The sequence below is a fragment of the Trachurus japonicus genome, chromosome 14 (assembly GCF_045865225.1).
Source record: "Trachurus japonicus isolate A0001 chromosome 14, Traja_1.0".
NCBI classification, from domain to species: Eukaryota; Metazoa; Chordata; class Actinopteri; order Carangiformes; family Carangidae; genus Trachurus; species Trachurus japonicus.
The window spans coordinates 11457573-11481871 of NC_140920.1; the positions used below are offsets into that span (position 1 = coordinate 11457573).

General features: G+C 40.7%; 1 protein-coding gene across 1 annotated transcript in view; it reads right to left on the reverse strand.

The window, feature by feature from the left end:
- gabra3 (gamma-aminobutyric acid type A receptor subunit alpha3) overlaps nucleotides 1-24299 on the reverse strand; it is an 84440-nt gene that overhangs the window by 16338 nt on the left and 43803 nt on the right. Inside the window, exons 3-5 of the mRNA XM_085797510.1 lie at nucleotides 18510-18631; nucleotides 14559-14626; nucleotides 2888-3108 (exon numbers count right to left, since the gene is read on the reverse strand). Of these exons, the coding sequence (XP_085653636.1) occupies nucleotides 2888-3108; nucleotides 14559-14626; nucleotides 18510-18631 (411 nt within the window). The remainder of the gene's footprint in view (nucleotides 1-2887; nucleotides 3109-14558; nucleotides 14627-18509; nucleotides 18632-24299) is intronic.

Sequence of the window (24299 nt, forward strand, 5' to 3'; positions counted from 1 at the left end):
CCATGTGGACCATAACTAAAATGTGCAGATTCTTTTTTTTGGCAATATAACATAGGGCTGACCCAAAAAATCGAAGCTTCGTTCGTTGCCATGGTAATCGATCATGAAGTCCGTGATCGATTGTTCGATTGATCACGAACCCCCCCGGCCCGTCAAAGCTTCGATTAAGATCGATTTTATGCCCGGAGCTTCGATTACCAAAATATGATAATCGGGTCAGCCCTAATAACATATAGTTTTGGTGGTATATTAGTCCTCATTACTAACAGTTCGAAAAAGCAAGCTCACCAGTAGATTATGCACAGTATATTATATAATGAATTTAGACTTTTATGTGCCAGATCCAACAATGTTTAACTTTTTGTTAAAGGTCCAGTGTGTAAAATGAGGGGAAAACCGCAACATCTAGTGTTCGGATTCTAGTTTGCAGCGCTCACTTACTCGCACTCACCCCTCCCTTCGGCAAAGTCACGGTGGGCTCAGAGGACAAAAAAATAGTGCGGAAATATATAAAAACTACTAACTCACTCCTCCTTCTTTCCTTCCGCCGCCTTCTTCATTGGTTTATTTGTGAACGCGAAACATGCTCTCTGACTGGCTGGATTTTCCGTTCAGGCTGCGGTACAAACATGGTTCAAGATTGTGACACTCTCTAAAGCAAGACCCTTGCTATATGTGTATATATAAAATAATAATTATAAGGCTACGAAAACTTTATAGTTATTATACACTCATACAAATATAGTCATGGTAGTATATTCAGATTTTGCCAATAAACCTTGACAGTTACACAATACACACTGGACCAAGTCAGCATTTCGCCAGCTCTTCTGTTCACAGAAGTGAGTGCTGTGCAGCATTTCAGTGGCTCACAAGCTAAGTTTTAGTTCAGGTGTGTGGGTTTTTGAATAAATACATTTTTCAACCAAAAATTTACTAAACATAAACCACTGCCTGTAATGAGAACATTTTAAATTTTTCATAACTTGATATTTTCGATCAGGGAGAGTGAATTGCAAACAGGACTGCAGCAGAACTGGCAGACAATACCAGCTCTCTCAATTCAAAAATAATGACGCAATCCTGCAGAGCTCTGGCCCTCACAGCATTTGTCAGTTCGGATGCTGTAGACGTGCTGATTAAATGGATTTACGCAGTTGTTCATTGAGGAGTGCCAATCAACCCAGGGTACTATGGTGATGTACTTCACATGAAACAGCCTACAAAAATAGATGGATTTATATTCTAAAGCCTAATACCTGTGAAGTGTGCTCAGGCAAACTTAAGTTATCAGTCACTCATTTGCAGTGTTACCAAGTGTCTCTAAAAATACTGCAAATTTTCAACTAAACGGCCAATGCTGCGTAACCAAGGAAGGGTACAGCAAGTACTTATCCAAAACACACTTGAATAGTAGCCTTAGTATTTCTTATGGTATTTTTTTTCTACAGGCAGTTGAAATGACAGTAGTCAAAAGAATAATTTATAGCATTTAATACCATAAATAAACAGGATTTGAATTAATGGCAGTGATAAGTAATTCATACAGAAGCGCCAAACAGGATAGAGGCCTTTGTATCTTACTTTGCCTCCTCATACAATCTCTGTATCATCTTACCACACATTTACTTAGTTATGTAAACACAACTGTCCTTGTAATACTCCATTAGAGCTCATATGTCTTAGTTGGCCTTGGCAGAACTGCCACTGCATCAGATCCACTCATGTGGGACCACGGAATGAAAATGAACGCCTTCACTATTTCATTTTCACCCTTGAAAATCAATACTGACCTTGTGGATGGCCGTCATGAAAATATTTCTTTTTCAGGCCTTTCAAAGGCTCTGGTGAAAAGCTGTGGGGAAGGCTGATTGATTGACAGATTCAGTGATTGGAAACCAGTGAATTATTTTTGCTCTAGTCCCTTAGATAATAGTTTCGCTGGCTGTGTTGGTAGCTGGTGCTATTTACAGTGTACTTTAAGCATGATATCCACACACTGACAATCCTTTGATCAAGTGATAATTATTATCTGAGCTGTCTGTGTGTGAATCATGTGTGGGCCTGACTGACTGTAAGGCACTTATCTCGCACTCAGACTGATGAAATGATCAGAAACGATCCACATATCGGCTGCATCTGCTCCCTACAATTTAACTTTTAATCCCCTGAGTGCCACGATTATGACGTTGACATCTGTAGTTTTGAAGTGACAGGTCTCAACATGTCATGGATGAATTCCCTTGATGTTTTGGTGCAGATATTCATTTTCCACAAAGGATGAACTCTGTGATAACTTTGATGATCCCTTGGTGTTGTATCTACCACCATCCTCGAACCAATATTTTAATTTGTCCATTACATATCTTGTAGTCATCGATGATAGAGTTTGCCAACCTTCTTCTATGCTAATTATCTCTCACTATGTCAGATGCTGGTTCTGTCTTCCTCTTTAGTTTAGAGTTAGGTTCAGTCTGTTGATAGTTCAAGCTGTTACTCACAGCACATTACCATTGATTCTGTGGCGTTTATAATGTGAAGAATGGTATCTATGGTGCTTTCAGACGCCAGTAAGGGGAGCTCTTCTGCTAAAAGCTGTTGCTTTGGTGATTACAATAAATAAATGGTGCCAAGTTACAAATGTTCATGTGCTCAAAGTTAAACTATGATGGTTAACATGGAACATCATGTTGGCATTGTCTTTTTGCACATTGGCATGATAATTTTACTATAGTAAAGTTATATTATTATTTATATAGTGCCACACAACTAGACTCTATACTCTTAGTCATATTGCAGTGTAGCCCCATAGAGATGCTAGCATGGCAGTAGACTGTTGGACATGATAAATTAGGTGATAAAGTGACAGTGTTGACCGGGTTCTCACCTCATTGTGTAGAGAAGCGTCCCGTTGTCAACTAGTCGCAGCAGCTTGTTGGGAGTCGTCATGTTGTGGGCCACAGATTTCTTCCCGTTGTGAAAGAACGTATCAGGAGTCCAGATCTTACTGGCCAGGAGGTTGTTTAGAGGTAAAACTTGCATGGGCCCATCAAACTTAAGCCTCTCGTCCCGCCAACTCTGACGGAAGAAAACATCGATGGTGTACTCCTGAGGGCAAGAGGGTGCAAAGGATTAGATGGCAACAAGACAGTTTACAGAGATGGGACATGGTTATATCGAGCGTATACGTCAGGAATACTGGATCTTATCACAGCAGACGTTTTGACTGGTCAAAGCAGGAAAAACACAGGTTTAAGTGACAACGGTATTGATGGCTGACTGACTTACTGACCTTATTGTATTAGAGACATACAGTACTGCATTAACGAGTGAAAATGTCTGCAGTCATAAAGGTCTGTTGTTCTGCTCCGAGTGCTTAACTCTGGACTGCTGCATGTTTATGAATATACAACATACTGTGCTGCAACAGATTGACATCTAATAGATCTTTTGTTGTCACTCAGTTCAGTTCAGACAACCTTATTTATCCCAGAGGGCATTTCAGTTTGACAATCCACCACACTAGGGTCAGAACAACAACAAAAACACACCAATAGGCAAATTGTCTGGCTCGACCAGAAACTGCACACTGACCCCTGTTTGTCTCACACAAGGGGCAAGCAAAAAAGGAAAATAAAAGCCAACCCCCAAATATGCTTATGGCTTTTTTCTTTCATCATAATAATAATAATAAAAAGTAATCTCATCACTTGTGGCAACATGTGACACGCTTCCAGTCAGTCATCATTTTAAATAACAGAAGCGCAGGTGTGTGTCCTGCTTTACCATCTGTTTACAAATACCTTGTACACATGTACACATTACACGACTGTGCACAGTGGTTATTGTAGAAGAACACATCGTGTCTTTTAATGTCATATAATTACTACTCTGGTAATAAAGTTGTTTTTCTTTCAAACTTGAAAGCAAAACCACGGATTGAGACACAAATGAGCTTAAGCGAAAAACCCTCTAATACATCTGTTTCATGTTTTATTAATATGCAACAAAGTCTTTGCGTGTTGTCACCAGCACATGAAAACCTAAATAAAATAAAATGAATGCAGGAAGTAGCCAGTCAAAAGGAATTTATTTCACATTATTCATTCAGTACGACTTGGTGTCCTAGCAACCGCCTCCCCTCATCAGCTCTGTACAGCGGCAGTGCAGTCTGTGTGCAGCTGTCTTAACAGACTGAGATAGAGGGAGGCTGCCTGTATCTCACACAACACTACACATTATTGGTGATCAATAAGAGCACAGTGCATGTGTTTTCTCTTTAATTGTTTTTGTGCTTTTGCTCATACAGTGCAGGGCTAACGAACTGCGCTGCTCGCCAGTCGGCTGAAACCGGCTGTTGTGAAAAACTGATAAAGTCATTTCTCAGCGGATTTAACAACAGGAAGCCATCATCCTCAGCAGGAGAGGTGTACAGCCTCCACTCAACACATCAACAGGGTTTCTCTAAACAGCACCGAATGGACGTCTGTTAATTGATGTGATTGACCTCCTGACGGAGTGCAGACCTACAGAACCATAAAACGATTACACTGCATCTGTCCTCGCAACAGTGCTCTTAATAAAGCCCACAGAGAGCTCCACAGTCAGACAAAAGCCAAGTGTGACAAAAGGTGTTCCCCTCCAACATTTGTTTTGTCAAAGTACACATCTCATTAAAAAAAAAAAGTCTTCCTTTGTGCTCATTTTATCAGATTTAGTTTGGTCATGAATTAAATGCCAGTTGCAGACAATAAAGCACCCCTCTATTATGTAGCCAATTATGTTAATTATTTTACCGTTTTCTGAGCAGCAGCCGGGTTCCTTTTGTATGCAGCATGTTGTCGATGTGAACACACACTTGCACACTCAAAATGGCCAGTTTGAGTATTGGAGAACGCAGGCAAGTAAAGACACACACTACACTGTGATTTATTGTCCAGTGTCCTGTGTGTCATCTACCAAAACTTCCCAGCAACAACTCCAAGACAGTTTATCCTATCCTGGCTGGCACAGAAAGATGTGGGCCCACTTAAATTTCCATCTCCACAGTTATCCTCATGTTTTGCACTTGATTTTCTTCCTGCTTTCTTTTTCTTTATGAGTTGCCAAATCTTACCAGTGATCAGTGTAAAACACCCAGTGACGAATAAAAGGACAATAGTGTGCTTGGCCCAGCTTGGCAATGCTGTCATTTGTTTGTTTTGGTTGGACATAAATCTCCTGTAAACACAGGGAATGAATTTGAAGATGTGGAAAAGCATAGTCAATCTCTTCGTAAGGCCAAATGGCACAATCAGTTTGAATGCCAGCTGGTTTTCCTCCAGGGACGGAGTGATTGATTTCTCCTTGACAGAGGAGACAGAGTGGAACTTGAACCCAGCAGTAGATTACAAACGTCTTTTTTATAGCAGTAAGGATCATGAATGGAGTTAGTGTAGCAAACAACTGTAATTTAAAAGACATTTAAAAACGCATTCATGGCACCTAAATGACAGTGTTACAAGCAGATTTATGAATATACAATCACCCTTCACACATATAATACAGATCCCTTTATGTGCCTGCCTTATGCCATTTTTTGGCAACCTGCCTTTATTGGAGAGCAAAGGATAGAGACTCAGAATATGTGGAGAGAGAAATAGAGGCATGATGGACTATAGCAGTCTCTGGGTGGATTAGTAGTGGGACATTTCTGATAATTTGTTTGTCTTGCTAATACACTCCTACATATGATTTCAGCTCTACAGCAGCTAAAATATTGAACAATATCCATTCAATATTCAAACACTTTAATTGAAGAGTGTTAGATTTTTATTCATTTATTTATTTTAACAAATTTCTACAAGGGTCTAGAAGAAAAACACAACATTTTAATGATTGAAGGCAATCAGCTATACTTGCGTGAAAAGCCAGAACATGCAAATCTACAGCATTTTTTGCTTGACATTTGGCTTCAAAGCTGCTAAAATCAATATTTATGCAATAACCAATGATTGAAAGACATGTGTGTATTGTGAAAGGGGTTGCTCTTTGTGTCAGACCCACTCAGTTATGACCTGACTCTGCAGTCCCTTATAAAGCTCCAAAGCTATGACAAACCTGCATTAACATCAATTCATGCAGGATTAAGAGATTTTTGATCTCCATATTTATATCTATGAAAATTCTGTTGATGCACTAATCACCATGTATGGACACTGTACCAATGATATAATTTCCTGTTAAAGGATAATAAAGTATCTTAACACACACATATATATATATATATATATATATATATATATATATATATATATATGGGCCCACTTAAATTTCCATCTCCATATATATATATATATATATATATATATATATATATTATATATATATATATATATATATATATATATATATATATCTTTAAGTATCTTTAATGGGTTTACTTCAAAATCCAATTTACCCCAAACTTACTGCAGCTAGCTAGAAAACTAGAGGGCTGCAGTCAACAGTGTCGTTCTTACAGTGCAGAGACAGCAAAATTGAGACAAATTAAAACCATTTCTCGCTTTATTTGAATCCGTTTCATAATGATGTAGAAGTTAGACTCACTGTCCTATATGTCACAACAAAATTTGCCTCTAGTGTTTTGAAGTCGAGGTTAATTACTGAACACTTTGAGTAAATACTTTGCGACTGTCACAGCAGCGCCTCACAAGAGGAGAACACACAGACAGATAAAATCAGGGCTTATAAAACAAGCAAAAGAACAAGCATGTCGGCACACAGAGAAATGTCTTCTTAGCTAACATCTCAGTGGTGGAGGGAACCAGCCAATAGCATAGCTGCAGGAGTGAGAGAATGATGAGAGCAAAGGAAATGAGCGGAAAATGATAGGACCGGCGGATAAGGTGGCAGTTAAGGTAGGATGTACGGGAGACTGGGCTAAATGAGTCTAGACATTAAAAAATGACACAGTGTCTGGTTCCCTGAAAATGGCAGGAAGGTTGTGTCTAATATCTGATAGAATATTAATGCAGCCTTTTATCTCAAATTAATGAGTTCATTAAATTCTAAACATTTGGTTATTTCATCACGTTTTTAGTTTTCATTTGGTTTTACTTAACAGATCTGGCCATCTGATCTCTTGTGCTTTTCCAGTCAGTGTGCTGGTATCTCTCCATTTCATTAAGTAATCTGGTTAATCCAATTACACAACAACCTTTTTTTTGTAAATGTATTAAAGACCAGCTACAGTAAGTCATCACTGAAGGCACAGTGACCTTGACAAGTCGCTCATTCCAGGAAATTGACATATTACCGACAACAACTTATTGTGCAGAGCTCTTACTTGGCTACAGCTGCACACATGCATTTTATCTACATTCATTCACTCACTAGTTTGACGGGTTTGAATAAGTGCCCCTGTCAAGATCTTACATTGTTTGAGAGAGCTGCTTCCCCAATTTATTGTGGAGAAATATTATATGTGATGCATGTTATGAAGTCTAGTTCTTGTCAGTACACAGCCAGACCAGAGATAAGATTCGTATTTTGCTGGTGCGGTAATGATAGGGACTACTTCCTGGAGGCAACACATCAATTTGGCCTGGCCCTTGTCAACTTCACACCCTGGGCACTGTAATGATTAGTCAAAGATTTGATTAATGTCTTAATTACTAGTCCATCTTGCTTTCCCTTTGTCAATTATTCTATCTTGCTGCGCTCCTTGTGCTGTTCACCTTTCCCTGCTGGGAGTGTAACCTGTGTGAGACTTGCAATGAGCTGTGAATCCCATACCAGCTCCAATTATCTTCAGTGTTCTGCGGCTCCTGCTGCTCTGAGGCGTAAACATGCTTCAGCACTTCATTGTGCTACATTTCAGGCGCCAACATTTTGTTGCAATCAGCCTTTGAATCAGATGGCAGTAAACAAATGAAGAATGTCGCACTAAACATGTTTATGTAGTCAGTTAAACCTGTAAAAACATAATGCATTTTTAAAGTCCAAGACACGTTATGAAATTATGATTGTTTCGAACTGCTCTCTGGGAAAATGATCATAAGTGACTTCAAGAGATAATGAGAGGGAAAAGAAATGTCAGTCAAACTAGAAAAGAACACCTTCCATCATGTGCAGTCCTATCCTCTAATAATTGTGTTCACCAACATAATTGCAACCCACAAAGGCCACTTTATTCTTGTACTGCACTGAAACTGTGATCTGGTTCCACAGTACAAAGCTTGTTACAAAGGACTTGTGCAGTCCCTGTATGAACACCTTGAATGGCAGGTACACTGAAAAGGCTGGTTAAAAGTGAATGGGTTATTTGATAATCATATTTTACTTGTTAAATGAAGGACTGCCTCGGCCAACTTTAAGCTTTGAAAATAACTTCCTTTAATTGAAGTGCTTCAATCTGAGTGAAGCTATCATGAAAAACAAATCATGGTTCAGTTGAAATGACTTGATAAAACGAATGAAGCTTATTGTTGGTGAATATTTTGAGATATTTTCATTAAAGCCATTTAATCGTAGTTTTAAATAAAATAATCAAATTGTGTTGCCATTAACTACATGAATGTATTTTTAGAAGATAATGGTAAATGAGAGGGATCATGAAATAAATGGCACTAAAATGAACATTTTGTTCTGTGGCAGATACGACTTTATGCAAAACAGCTTTAAAGTTCCATTTTGATTTTTTTTTGGTGTATCACTCAAACATGTGGCTGCAGAGGTGAAAAGATCCTTTTTTTTTTTTTGTACAGCTAAATTTGTTATGTTGGGTGTTATTACAGTTGCGTCATCCACTTGACAATCATCATGCTGAAAGAGGTGCACAACAGGTTGTTCCAGGTCAGGAAATAAATGTGGGTGGGCCCCTCCCTCTACTCAATTCTAGCATGATTGCAAGAAACTGAAATCTTCACAAGTCCTGTAACCTGTGGCTGCTGTTTTCACAAAAATATAGGGTGTTTGGGTGCAAAAAGTCTGTGCCTGCTCTGCTTTTAAGCTGTTCCCGCCCTGCACATGATTCATACTGTGACACTAGAGAACATGATGACCTGCATGGCGAGTTAAAAAAAAAAAAAAATCAAGCCCTATTTTAAAAGTATAGTTTTTTCGTGGGAAAGGTGCCGGGAAGACACATTTAAAATTCTGTGTGTTCTCATGAAAAGGGGGGCTTAATTGGGTTTGCATGTCTTTGAACAAGGACAATGTGATTGATGCTGAATCCAGGAGTTCACCTTGAAATTTTAGCCACACAAACCTCCATCTGTTCTGTTCAGAAGACCTTGAACTGGCTCTGGCATTCCTAGGTTTGTGTTTCCTGAATTTTATGCAGTGAAAACTGTCTGGTGAAAACCTCAGATATTCCAGAAATGTTTACCCCCAGAGAATGTGCAACCTCCACTGAGATCAGGCCATCACTGACATCTTTGTCAGAGCAAGCTGCAGCACAGTACCTGTGACAGCCTAAAATCGCTTCCCATTTCATCAGAACAGACCTGTCAAACCATGAGACAGGTAAATGTGCCGTGACACTGCATACATGTGGATGAGATGCGACTCCACAGACCTTCTGAGAGGGAGAAAGGGGGGGAGACAGTAACAAAAGACAGAGGAAAAATCGGCAAAAGGATGCGAGAAGAGGGGAAGCTGGAGGTAGAGAAACACACCCATCCACTTAGCAGAGATCAGCATCAAGATACTATAGCAACCCACATTCTGGGTCTTCGTGTGACACACTGCAGAAATCTGCCGTGGTCGGACACAACTCTGAACAATGTTAGCCTTGTTATTGGCCTAATATTTGAATTTCACTCCGATTATGCAGTTAGCTTCCCTCCTGTTGTGATAGTGGGACACTAAAGGCAGATGTGGCGTATTGGGGTCTAAGTGAAGGCTCAACGACCGGCCCTCGGGGTAAATGAGGAGCAGACATTTCTGGGACACTTGATGTTACAGAGATGGGTAATTGGACCACTGGATGTACGCAACATAAACTATGAGATGCCTAGGGTATAGAGCGTGCTCTGTCTAGGAAGGTTTCAATTTTAATCGTCTCTCCAAGCATTTAATGCTCCACATTCTTGGCCACGTTAACAGAATGACTTTTGGGATGGCAATGCCAGTCAGTCAGCACTTTGGTCCCAACTATTGGTTTGATTGCTGTGCTGTTCAGGCACAGACAGTAATTGTTCCCAAAGGATGAATCCTAATGATGATTTGACAACAAAACTTTGCAGACACCCAGACAGTAGTAACCTACTGACTGTATATGTTCCCCTGCTTTTTTTCTCCTGTGCTTCCAGTGGGACATCCCCCTCAGGATACATTGTAATAAAGTAAAATTATTGGACAAACTGAAATGTTGGCCCTATAATAGTGGTTGGCATCAAACCTTCCTTAGCTAACTAATATTGACACTGGCATTAGCCCTGTGTAATGCTAAACATTAAATAGCTCATCAATAATCAATTTCATGAAGTGAACACCACCAGCTGACCCTAAAACAAATGTGTTAAATGAATTTCTTACTGTCTTTTCATAGCTTTAACAAATGTTGACACTGATTTTGACTTATCAACTTTCATTTTTATATAAAATAACAGTGTTCTGCCCTTTAGTGTTTGAGCCCACATATACTCAACCAGCAGGGCACTGTATTGGGTACAGTACAAAGCAAAGCTATGATCATATTATTAAAGAGGTGCAGAACTTGTTTAAGGAGTGTAGGGGAAAGCAACTAGAAAGGCATAGTTAAAACATTTTCATTTCCATGTTGTTGGCAGTTTACAACTGATCTTTTTTCAATGACTAGATAGCTACCCCCAGACTAATCTTCTAAACTCTCTTGAATTGTCTCCAAAACAGAACTATCCTTTGGTGAACACATCAAGGAAGTCTCTGAAAAAGCTTCTTTCCACCTCTGAAATACCTCCAGGATTAGTCATTTCCTATCCTTTAACTGACCTAGAAAACGGCTCCATGCTTTTGTTTCCCAGAACTGTTTACTGCAGGGCTCAATACTCCGAGGCTGTCCCACTCCACACACTCGAATAACACATCCGACTCATTCTGAACTCAGTAGCCTGGAAACTCATGAACCAGAAAACATGATCGCACGACCCTGACCTACTGAAGATTTGCAGTCATTGGTTCCGAGGACCCGAACTCCAGAGTGTCTTCAAAACCCATATCAACTTTAAAATGAAAATAACTCGTCCTTCAGCACATCACACATTTACTACATGTAGGCTACAAACCTGGTCTGGCTCGCTGGATGTAACAGTCCTCGTTATTATCTAAACTCCTAACCACTCGCTCTTAGAAGCCCTTTTGGAAATGGGCACCAACTTCAGCAATTCAGACAGTTCATTATTAAAGTCCAGAGTCAAGACCTACTTATTTTGTGCAGCCTACTATTCACATTGGCTCATTATACTGTATAATCGTTGGTCTTGTCCTCTCATTGCCTCCTCCATTTAAAGGGCCCCAAAGCTCCTGGTGCTAATCTGTAATCCCATACAATAGCTGTGCTGCAAATTCTACAGTACCTTTTGTGAAGGTAGAATTGAGTGGGAGAAAATTATATGTGTAAGACAACTGAGCAGTGAATTGTCATTACAGTTGACCTGAATTACACAAAGAATCTTGAACTGAACTGGACAGTGTCAACACGGGGACTGTTATAGACAGCCAGTCACAGATCGGCAGGTTTTACTAAATTGGTGGTTTCCAAAGTAACCTGTGAGCCGACAAATTATTCGCAAAACAATAAAGATTCTCGTGAAAGGAATAAAAATAGGTAAGAGAGACAAGAGACGGATAATTGAGCTTCCTCTGCTTTCAGGTTAATCCTCAATGTTTGGCTGTTAGTTTTATTAAAATAAAGTGTCCTGAGAATGAATTGCTTGGCTTCAATATGGTTAAGGGAGCATCTGTTTCATAGTTTGATGCTTCCTTCCTAAAGATTATAACATGGTCATCATTTGAGGACCTAAGCAGCCTTGAAAGATTAGGTGTTAATGTGCAATTTGTGCATGCAGAGAAGGAAAATGCAGTTTAACCTGAGGCCAGAATGATCTTCGCCGGTGTGATCCTGACATCAAATCTAAAATTGACCAGGCGGGAAATGCAGAAATGTAACAATGGTCAATGTTCCCACCCAGTCAAAGAATTGGCAACCAGAGTTCATACACTGATTACACGATGACGGTATGAGTGTGTTGATAACAGGTGTTTTGCCTTTGAAACAGAAAAGACCTGCTCTGCTCTGAACCCAGTAACTCTGGCTGCCATCGAAACATTACCACAAGTGGGTTTCTGTGGCCTGTGCAGCCCATAACATGTGCCACTGACTGTGCTCTGTGCCGTTTCCACTGATTCATGATGTTGCCAAGTGGAGCATGTGAAGAGAATAAAAGATTGGGGCTAGAATTGAGCCCTGAGAGACCCCAAAGGTGATATCTGCTGAAAAAGATAAAGCACTGTCTATTGTGATAAAGTGAGAGAGCAAACATTGTCTCACAAAGCAAGTTGAACATACTGTGGTCAGTGTACTCTCTCTGCAGTGGCAGAGAGGTTGAAGCTGAAGCTAAACCTAAAGGATTTGTGTTTCTGCATTGAATCTCTCAAGCGATACCAACAGATGAACAACCTACATTACCACTACAGAAACTAAACAATGACTAATCATAAAAGACCAATGTTACAAAGTCTGGCTTTTTGCAGGCTGGATCAGTGGCTGTTAAGCAGTTAATATGCAAAGGTGAATTGAATAAATTATAATGATCTCTAACGCTTAATCATTGTGTGAAAATGCACATTGAGAAACAGTACAAGCACATATTGTATTTAAATGAGGAAAAAAGGTACAATATAGTTGTATTACTTGAAATACTTGATATATTGTAATGAAAGGGGCTCTTTCCAAAGCCCTTTGCCCTTTATTATTCACTGCAGTAGTCTTCACAGAAATCCACAAAGATCCTCATGAGATCCTCACCAACTTATGTAAAGTTTGGTCTGACAGCCTGAATATGGGCTGCTCCAGAGAATTTGATGCTCTCAATGTGAAGAGGCTCCCCAGTGAGACAAAAAAAAAACCTCAACTCAGTTCTCCAAAAAGCACTAATCTCTCTCTACGTCACCCAGACTGTCGAGCCTGCTCAGGGCTGAGCCATAGAAACCACCCAGTGCTCAAGGCGGTCAATTAAAGCTGCATGATCAAATATGTCAAACGCTGTATAAGGTCCCAAGACAAAGCGCGAACCGTCTCTAGCATCTGCTGTTTCAAGGAGGTCATCCAGGGCTCGTAATGAAATTGCTCCAGAGCCGGGCTGTGTAGAAAAACAGCATCTTGACTTGGAGCCGCACTCTCTGAAATGGCTTTTGGTTGAAGTACTGTAGATGCTGACTTTAGGTTTTTAAAAAATCTTACGACAGTTGTTTTTCTTTGACTGCTCTGAGTGGTTAATTAAAAAATAATAAAAACTAATGGCTGAAGCCTGCAGCTGCATATTTGTAATGATTATTTTTTGATTAGATTTGATGATCCACCTCTAGTAAATTTGTATTAAGTCCATATTCCTCCAATCAAGATATTGCCAAATGAGTAACAATACTGTCAGATTAAAATATAAATATATTTTTTCCAGCTCAGTGGTGAATAGACACCAGGTTTTGCCATCTGAAGTCAAATTGTTGCATGCATAAAAGTGGAGGAGAATGTGCCAGTAGCCAGATAACCCCCCCAAAATTAATTACTTGCACCAACAATGGTGAAAAATGGAGGCAGGAAGGGAGTGTGGAGGGGCAGTATAATGCATACAGGTGGAGCACCTCATGCAGAAAGTGGAGTACAGCAGAGAGTATCGTTTTAGAATAGCTGTAATCTGTCAGACTGTGGAAACAAGAAGTGAAAAGCAAGAAGTCAGTTTGCTGCGGTGGGCTGGCTGGTTATCACACTATTCAGTCATCTCCTGCCTAGTGCTTCAGTGGAGAACCACTACTTCTATTGCACCTGAGATGATGGTAGAAATTGTTTTATTTTCTCAATCATCTATGCATAATAATCGCTCCATGATAATGTACTGGAAATAAGTGGAATTACACTGGTAATAAATTGTCCCCTTTTTGCAGGGGACCCTCAAGTGTCCCCAGACTCTACTTTGAGAACCACTAGTCTGCACAGATGTTAACTTCAGTGTTGCTGTGCTGCAGTTCTGATAGGATGACAAAATCCAATATCCAATAAAAGAGACATATATTTCTGGTATGAACAAGCTGTGCCGAAGCTGTAACATCCGAACAAACCCTGCAAATGAAGAAGTGCCAGGAACGTGGCTGTGATTATTAACTCTAAAATGTGTGCAATTCTGTCTGAAATTAAATTCTCTCTAATCTGCAAAGATATTTCACGAGGTTACAGAATCAAAGGTGACAAATGTTCCTCAAGTACTTCAGTCAAACTTAAACAATAATAAGTGCAGCAGAGCGAAGACTAATAACCTGCACAGATCAGATGACTCACCGTGCTGATCACAGCGAGGAGGGAAGAAAGTAATACTCACCATGTCTGTATCCGACACAGGCCCAAAACTCGTCACGTAGATGTTTGTCCTCACTTCTGTCACACTCTCTGAGGAAAGAGACAAGAACAGGAACAGAGCACATCACAGTCAAGTCTGTATATGAACAGCTTTGCCGCAGCTCCGTCTTCGTTAAGCTGATTGTTTGTGTACATGATGGTGAAGTTCGCCTGTTGGCATTTAACTAAGCAGCTTCACACAGAAATTCAGCCATAATCAAGGGTTAGAGGATCAATTCAAACTGAGGAAAAACTGAAGACTTAGAAAGACTCAATAAAAGATCTGCGCCCTTCTGGTTGGATTAATACCTGGATTCTCGGGAGTCTGTGCATCACTTAGTCTAAACTAAATGCCATTGTTGTCAGATTGCAGCTTTGAGAACGTAACATTAGACCAATAGTATCAGACATTTCTGAAAGTGTAGAGTGGAGCATTGATGTCCAGCAGTGGTTATAACACTCCCAACCATTTGGCCCAGGAGAGGCTTTTCAAACTCAATTCAGGGACAAAAATGTTGCTGTGAGCAACTTCACGGATGCACAGATGCTTTTGAAAACCATTTGTTCAGTGAAATTACCATTTGTTTGGCTAAAGCTAGTTTTGTCCACTACAGCATAAAATCAGCTTTGGGCCAAACCCAAAGTCTGTATCTGTGGAGACTGAGAGAAGACACCCCCTTTGACCCAAAATAATTTGAGTTTGGCTGCCCCAAAAGCATTAAACTGTCCCTGAGGGACTACTGGCTCTGGAATAAAATGCAGCAGTGCAGCATTAAGGATGCAAGTATGTGTATTTTTTATTCAAATAATGGGCACGCATTGTTACCATTACACAATTCTATCCACACATTATAATCACATCAGACATGATTTAGTCTGCTGTAGTATGAATCTAGCATGACTGTTAGGAAGCTTTTTTGTTTTGTATATTCCTGTTAATTATAATTACATGTATCATTGCACATTACGTTTTATTATGAGCCCCTTAATTGCTTTTGTTCTGTCTTAATGGTTTATAGATGATTTTTGACACCACGACAACGTTCAAATTGATCATTATACAGAACGTTAGGGAAGCCGCATGTTTTAAAGACGTGGAGTGACTGTTTCCAAATACTTCAGAGAGGATCTTAATGCAGCATGAAGGAGGGCATGATATGAAAGTCATGACAGATCAAAATGTGCCCCCTTCAATGTGGGCTGAATCAACTCCTCTGGCACAAATGTGTAAAGTAGGCTTTTGGGCCACTGGCGAGACAAATAGCTGCTCCCATGGGCGCAACAACGAGAGAGTGATGAGGCTTTTCTCCAAAAGTGAATAGATCCTTGGCTCTAACTGTGTCCCAGATCTAAGCGACCACCCACAGGTGAAAGCCTCCGGTCCTCAAGCAAAAGGGCTCCCCTGAGAGAGGAGATCCACTTCCACATTAATCATTTCAGTGACACAAATAGCACTCACAAATATGTGATTATCACAACACCGAGTCAGCAGTTTGCATGGCAGGCATAGACGAGGGAGCAGAATGAGTTGCCCCCTTTCTGTTTACGACAACGCACTAGAGCATAGGGCAGAGCTAATAGATGCTGCTGAAAATGAAATTAAATGCTGTTTCTGTCTGCTTGTGTGAGACGGTCCCACATGGCTGTTTTTTTTCTGCAGGACTGTGGGTGGTGGGGCACGGGGGTGGCCAACAGGAGGAAGATTGGTAGTCTGGTTCCTCTGCAGAGTGCAGACAGAAGCCCTTGACTTTGACTGAGCAGGCTGGCCGCGCTGAGACTGCTGTTGTCTCTTTGCAGGTGGACGGTTGGACCATGGAGGGTTTATTGTACACTTAGAGCTATTCGCATGAGAAATTAAAATCAGCCTATTTATAACCAATATAATGTGTTTTTATGAACAACATTTGAGCCATCTGCAACACAAAACAACCCACTGCGCTGCTATTATCAGGAGGAAAGCCTGTTTGCTTTCACTGCGCCACACAATCAGTGCGGCACTTGAAAAAACCATCATCATGACTGGGAGCTACGACTGGTGCAGGGCAGGCCTCACCATTTCGTTGCCCTTGGAGATGGGAATGTCTGTACAGAGGCAGAGTGTGACATTAACATCTTGTGCCTGGCTCTTCGGTCCGGGTGCAGCCCCAGAGTCCAGGTCATCCGGCCTGGTGGCGCTGCAGCCTTGTAGCCTCGCTCGTGGCTTTAGGAGCGAGCACTAGAGCAGAAATGACAATTCCAGCTGGCTGGCTGAGAAATGGCAAAGCCTGCTTGAGCATGTGGGCTCGCTGTTATGCGTTTTGCTGTCCTTGAGGGAGGAATATTTGGATGAAATGGCATCAATTAGAGGGATTTCCACTGAAATGTGTGCTTATTTGCCATTTGGGCATGATTGAACAAAGACCTCCACCCAAGGGAAGGCAGATTTCCATAACAGTGCTGTGCAACATGACCTGACTTGGAGTGTGAGCTTGGTTTTGATGTGTGTCGCCTGTATGAGTTACCATGCCTCTAAATATCCACTGGAAGTAGAAACAACTAATGAGCAAATGAGTGTGTGATGGATTGGGGCCATGAAGCCTTAACAAAGAGCAAACACCAGGACAGTGACACTACATTACAGTAATGAGCCAAACTCATTCATGTCTCTGGAATAAACACCTCCCCTCAAATCTGCCAGCAGTTTCATCGTCTGACAGATCTGTCCTCTCCCCCACACTTTTTTTTTTTAATAAGTATTTTTTGGGGCTTTTTTCCCTTTAATTGACAGGACAGTAGAGATAGACAGGAAACAGAGAGGCAGAGAGAGACGTACAGCAAAAGGCACACCAGGGGATTCGAACCAGGGCCGGCTGCAGTGATAGCCTCAGTTTATGGGGCGCCTGCCCAACCCATTGAGCTAAACAGTGCCCCATTCTCCCCCACACTTATATAATATTTATGGAGTAATATGATGAATGTTTACATTAAAGGGACTATGAGGAGTTCTGGAAAGCAAAGTGTTTTCACACTACATTTCCCATGAGCCTCCGCGTGCACGGTGAAATTCTTGGACAGACGAAAGCGAAAGCATTTGCCAAGAATGTTTTAATTAATCAGAATGAAAGTCGGAGGTTTGAAGACGATTAGATACCGTCATAGTTCCGACCATAAACGAACTAGCGATCCGGCGTGTTACTCCCCTGACCCGCCGGGAAACCGAAACTAGGAAATGCTGAGCGAGTCCACCACTAAATAATAATATCAAGATAACTATAAAGACAAAACAATATATTTATTGAAAATGGACCCATTAACAAATAATGTATAGTCATCCACATTAATATGAGACTCTTTTATAACCAAAAGCAAACTCCTCGGGGTCTCTTTAAAGTGTTTTTTTGCTCCCATTGCCTATTTAGTTGATAATCAAAGTCACAATACTGAGAAACATTAACCAAAAGTGTAGTGTTGCTATGGAGTCAGTGATTAATGCTTTGTTTTTTCAGTCTACTGGATAATTGTGTATATTTTATCATATTACTGACAGTGATAAAGCTATGATTGAAGGAGTGTCTTCTATTTGAAATGGATATTGGACATAGTGATGTGCCTGCGAATCACTGTGAATCTAAGAATATCTGTATCATGTCTGTGTGTTCAGACTCAATTGAGTTATGGCTCTGAGATGAATGAGTCCTCAAGTACCTTAATTGCCTCCATGAGTCGTGTGTCACAGCTGCTGCTACTACTGCAATGGCGATCGCTGACCATCTTGATAAGAGGAACCAACTACAATAACTCGCCTCCTGTTGTTTTCCAGAGCACCGGTGCACTGCACTCTTGTCAAATTACCCTCGAAAAAACTTGTGAATTTTCAGTTTTCTGTGTCTTACAACAGTGAATCAGCGAGCAGTCTGAAACCTGTCTCCGTATTTGATTCATCCAAGTTGCTTACCTCCGAGCCCAGGACGTAGCCTGTTGTCATATCCATCCAGCAGCCTGTCGAGGATTCGGGTGAAAATAGTGATATTGTCTTTACTGTCATCAGGCAGCGGCTCTCTGTGCCCAACTACTGCCCTGTAGGAAGAAATGGGAGGAAGAGGAAAATGGGTTCAATAGACAGAAAACACATAAAATGTAATGAAAACATTGATTTATTGATCCATAGCTGAAGCGCTGGGACTGGCGTGCCTTCAGTGTGGAGTGGTGTGAAAGCCTGCTGTTTGGTTGAAGCTGTTTCATGTGTTTTGACACTTCATCTTTAATTATTTATTAATGAAAACACTGACTGCAGCTTTCAGAATAAATAAATTATATAGGAATGAATCCCTCTCTGCGTTTGGACCATGATCCGAGGTGAAGTTCATTTAAAACAATAACAATTTTTAATACATTATATATTTCATATACATTTAAATGTCTAATGTTTCTGATGTGCAATTCGTTTTGGTTTCTCTGCCTCTAACATTTCTCTCACAGTGAAAATCTGATGTCAGTGATCAGCCTTGGGTTTTAATCAATATTTGGATAATAGCCGTCTGGCTGTATATGTTTTGTTATATTCGTCTTCACAGGCTGAAACCTCCAGATTTTACAATTTATGATAATGAATTCCTTCCCAAATCGGAAATACTCTTCAGCGTTTTGTTAGAGAATTCATCATATGCTATCAGCCACTGGTTATTAATTTACATGGCCCACAATCCCCTGCAGAACAATATTGTGAAGAGATGAAAAGGCCACTATAGTGAAGGTGGAACGGTGATGAGTTAATGAGTACCATCCTTAATTAAACTAAAATCTCCCAGGGAACTGACCTATAATATCCACGTAATCCCCATCAACAACCACTCCATGTCCTGATGCGCTATCACAGATGCACTGCTTTACTGGTCGGTGAAGACGAAGCTTTAACAAATTTAAGGTTTGAAGAGGAACTTAAAATTTCCCCTGAACGCTGCTTTACAGGGAAGCCTGCGCTCTCAGCAGCAAATCTCTCTTTGCTCAGCCTCTTAGAAGAGCTTTCTGTAGCTTAATCTCTCCTATAATAACAACTCAACATATGAGTCTATCTCCTCTACAACCACATCCATTAAAACACTCTCTAGGTGAAGGTCACTACTTCCAATGTATGCAATTGTGCTTATTATGAGTTTGGGGTGGTTCTGAGTTCAGCACAGCATGCAGACACTTGGGCGAATGGTTTCAGCCGAGCTAAGTGGCTATTATGTGGGCATATAAACGCTATAAATAAATATCAATTAAACATCAGGGCTCAGAGATCACTGCCTCTATATGGTAATGTTTCCTGTGGTCTACAGCATAATAAACTAGGACATGAGGATTCGTGAGACCCAAAGAAAGAAAGAAAGAAAAAAGTGCCTTTTTCCTCCAGGGAAGACTAATTATGAAGTATTTAATGCAGAATTAGTGCCAGAAACTTAAGATGTTCTGCTGCCCAAATTAGTCAGATTACATTTTGTTGTGGTGTCAAGAAATGCTGAAGGGTTGACATTCATTAAAAATGCCACATGTTTATCTTCATATCCTCAAATATGCCCATATTTGTATACAGAGCTTTTTTATGTTGATGAGTTAGAGATAAAATTCTCAAGATTTTCATAAATCCAGCACATTTTTCATGCTTTTACAGTCGCCCTTTTCTCTGTAATAGTCACATTCAGTTTTCCTTTGTCACTGTCACATTGGATTCAAACTCTCATGCATGTGGGATTGACAGGAAATGATGCATCAATATAACACAGCATTACTGTGTGCAAATGTATGAAATTGATTAAGTGACCGTGTTTCCTATTTGCTCCTCTGACACTGTGTTGGTGAGAACAGAACAGGCTCCTGCTGCAGCATCTTCACATTAAAAGCAGGCAACTGGCTAGAAACATTAAATAAAAATGAGTAAATCGACATTTTTTGACAGCAGATGAGTCTGAAGAGTGTTTGTCATAGTATGAAACTTGCCTGTTTCAGAGGTGACTCACCGTGTTGTCAAATCAAGCAGGGCCATTAAAAAGACCATACTAATGATTATCCTGATGATGTCATATGTTTGAGGTTCATTATCTCCTCTGAGTCTGAGCTCTTTCACAACTCGGCTCACGATTTGCCCCCCATTGAATAGGGCACAGTTTGATATATTCAGGTTGTCAAATAGGTACCTGACTGTATAATTAAGCTCTGCCAAAAATATGTTAATGTAACAATGTCAGAAAAATTTGAAAGACATGCTCATTCTTAGCTTTTCAATCAGGTTTTCTTATCAAAAAGTGACAGGCGGGCATGTCTGAGCAGCTCAGACGCTCTGGAAACTCAGAACACAAAAAGCTCGGGGAAATGCCTGGGACTAGTTTAACTGCAATAGGTAATATCTCACTTAACATGAATCATATATCAAACAAAAACCCCTCTGTGGCCCCTCAGCCAGCACCAGTGGAGATTCAAAAATTAATGAGGAACCTTTAGTCCTCGAGAAACCATTCTAACGGCTGCTCCACACTATTATATCGACTTCACATAAACACAGTGCTTGTGTGCTGTGTCGCATCTGCGTGTTTTACCGAAGCACTCTCTGACTTGCACACACACACACAGACACACACACACACAGGCTAACCTCTTCCAGGATCAGCCAGCTGTTAAAATTCACTGATGGGGGACAAAGAAATGGGACATTCCCTTCTTTTGAATTTGAAATCACTTCTATTTAAACACATAGGTTGTATAATCATGCCGCCCACTTGTCTTACTTCATCAGTTCCCTTCATTATTCAGTCTCAATAGAGGCATACAATGCAAGACAAGAAAATAAGGAAAGGCAGAGCAGTCATTATGATAATCCTGGACTAGTTGCACGTAAAGAAAACACATCAGAAGAGAACAAACTGCGTCAACAACTGACTTTGTCAAACGTTTGTCTGGATTTTGCCACAGGGAGAGTAATAAACAGAAAAGGTGTAAACAGAGAGGATGTAAAGATGAGCCCAATGCCACACAAAGCCCACCACTATACTCTCGTTTCGTTGTATGCTAAATTCATCTTCCTGCATTTGTAAAATATTAATATTGGTCATGAGTTTAGCATATAGATCATGTTCATTCTTAATAACTGTCAAGCTGTCTGATTGCATTATCCTGCACGGTCCCTGTGAAGTTTGAAGCTCCATGGTTGAAAGTGAATTTGGAGTATTTGATCATGAGATGAGTGGCACGTATTAACCAGTTATTGTGTGAGACAAGCACAGAAAGCTGTGATGATAAGCCCCCAGAGCTCAGATCAGTAAAATATAATAAACTCAAGTTTTTCTTTATTTTTTGTTAGTTTAAAAATAAAATGACAAAGATAACTTACTACATTTTCTGTACGTGACTGATAGTTTTCACTGCTGGCGGGTTTAGGTGATTCAGCTCCTAGGTCTTGGTTTTGCACATGGTGACTCACTGCGGCCTCACTGAGACTATTACTGATAATGAGACTAGGCCATAATGTATGATCAGGGCTCCAGACTGTTTTACTCATAGCAGTGGAGCCTTTTACTGAACATTTTAGGAGCATGGACAGAACATTCAGGTGCACACCTTAAATCACACAAAATGACACAATTATTATCCCAGCACAGGAGGAACAACGTCAATGGTCTGTTTTGCCATTGTTGACGTTGCAAGATGCAAGACGGCAAAACACACCAAGTGTAGATAAACCGTTTGTCTTGTTGGCATCCGGCTTATTGGTGCATTACTGTCACCTTCTGCTCCAGCAATGTAGATCATGTGATGTTGTCTCACACACACACACAAATTTGCAAGCCACACTAAAAATACTTGCTAAGTTTAAAAAAAAAAAAAAAAGGATGTAATGACCATTTGGTTGCAGTCTGGAATCTCGTATGATTAAAGAATAATGTCATCATTGTGGCTTCTCTTTTTCTGACATGATGAGAGAAAATGTCTGCAGAAGAGTTTTTATTCAAATTCAAATTGAGCAGGTGTTTGAATATAATTGCTGGAAACACCTGTGTGGGCGTAAAGGACCTGCAATTTGACAATATGTGAGCACTGATTTGAAATGGGAGATAATTGGCTGCACAGTTTTATATTTATTTGACTTGTGAAGTCAACACAGGAGATGTGGTCAGTACTGTAGGCTGGTGCCACTGACTTCTGAGGCTCAGACAAATCCAGGATCTGTTGGACTAATCTGTCAACTCCTCAGTGTCTAGTCTGCTTGTCACACTGACACATCATCAGCTCTGCTGGCAACAAATATACCTCAAAAATATTCACGCTACGGGGAGAAAGCAAACTTCTCTGGGTTTTTTCTCCAACCTTTATACTATTTATTTTTTACTGGTTTACTCGCATCAAGTCCACACTGTCAGAGAAACTGACCAAAGTTTGACGTCTCACAGCAGCTAAACTGACAACCCATGCTTCACTATTTGTGACAGGAAACCCACTGCAGCATCCACCAGCACCTCAGCTCAACACTGTGTACTACTCACTGCTCCATTAGGTCTAAGGCTGGTTGGCCTGGGATACAGATAGAAGAGGTTTTTGTTTTTTTGTTGGCACAGTTGTAAATATTTACACCCGTTCTCTGAAGTACAAGTTTTGGGGCATCATTATTGCATAAAAAGCTTTAAGTTTGGTGTCAAAAGGTTATATTTTAGTGTGGTTATTATCAGATGCAGTACAGTGTAAGGCAGCGTTGCAGTAAACACAGCAGTATGTTCACATTTGATATGATAGCAGCAGCGCAGGGGATAAAAGTGGGATTATGTGTCCTGGAGCATATGGTCAATTAAACAACTTTTTCCTGTGTGCAAACAGACTTTGAACTTTTCTGGGGTTGAATTCTTTCTGAAGAAGAGACACGCCACACTTGGAAAAGGAAAAAAAAAAAACTTTCTTAATTGGCCACGTTCTGTAGAAGTCATCTCTTCAATTAATTATTGCTTAGTCCCATTTCTTAAAGGCACCGGATTTACAACGCTCTTCAGCTGAAATGAAGTGTAGGTACTCCCTCTCTTTCCTCTCTCAAAGATGAGAGACAGAGCAATGATTGCAAAACATATTCAGCTCAAAAGTGCAGAAATGTACAGTTTATTATTGCGTACTGGTTTGTATATGTATAGTCACTTTTTAGGATGTTTTGTGATGATTTTCACTGATTTTCATGGATGTTTCTGCGGACCTTGAAGTGGCCAGACTCTGCTGTGCAGGATGTGTACAGGGTTGTGACTGTTGGCGTAAGAACAAGTGGGAAAAGACTTCGTGGGCTGGTGGGGAACAAATGTGTGTGGGCTGAGCAGGCTGAGTTAGTGGAACGGGCAAGTAATGAGTGAGTGGGCTGGCTCTTGTCCAAGGTTAACGTGCTGAACCAGCCTGACAGGTGAGGGATTGCTGGCTCGGCCGGGGGAAGGAGATGTAGCGGTGTGTGGTGGTGGGTCTCGCATGCAGGGGCGCACGCGGGTGCCCGCCTCACGCCGAGGAAGGTGGAGCGAGCGAGCGGGGAAGCTGGAAAGGCGAGCGGTGATGAGAGCTGCTGGCGTAGCAGTTTATGAGATGAAGGGGCTTCATGAGCTGACAGAGTGACGGCAAATAGACTTGAGTGAGGAGGAATAATTGACCAAGTAACAATTCAAGCGTGCTGTTGTGCGCAAATGTGTGTTTCATTCAGTGACTGGTTTGACTTGCGAGGTCAGTAGTTTTATCCCGCGGCTCCTGGATG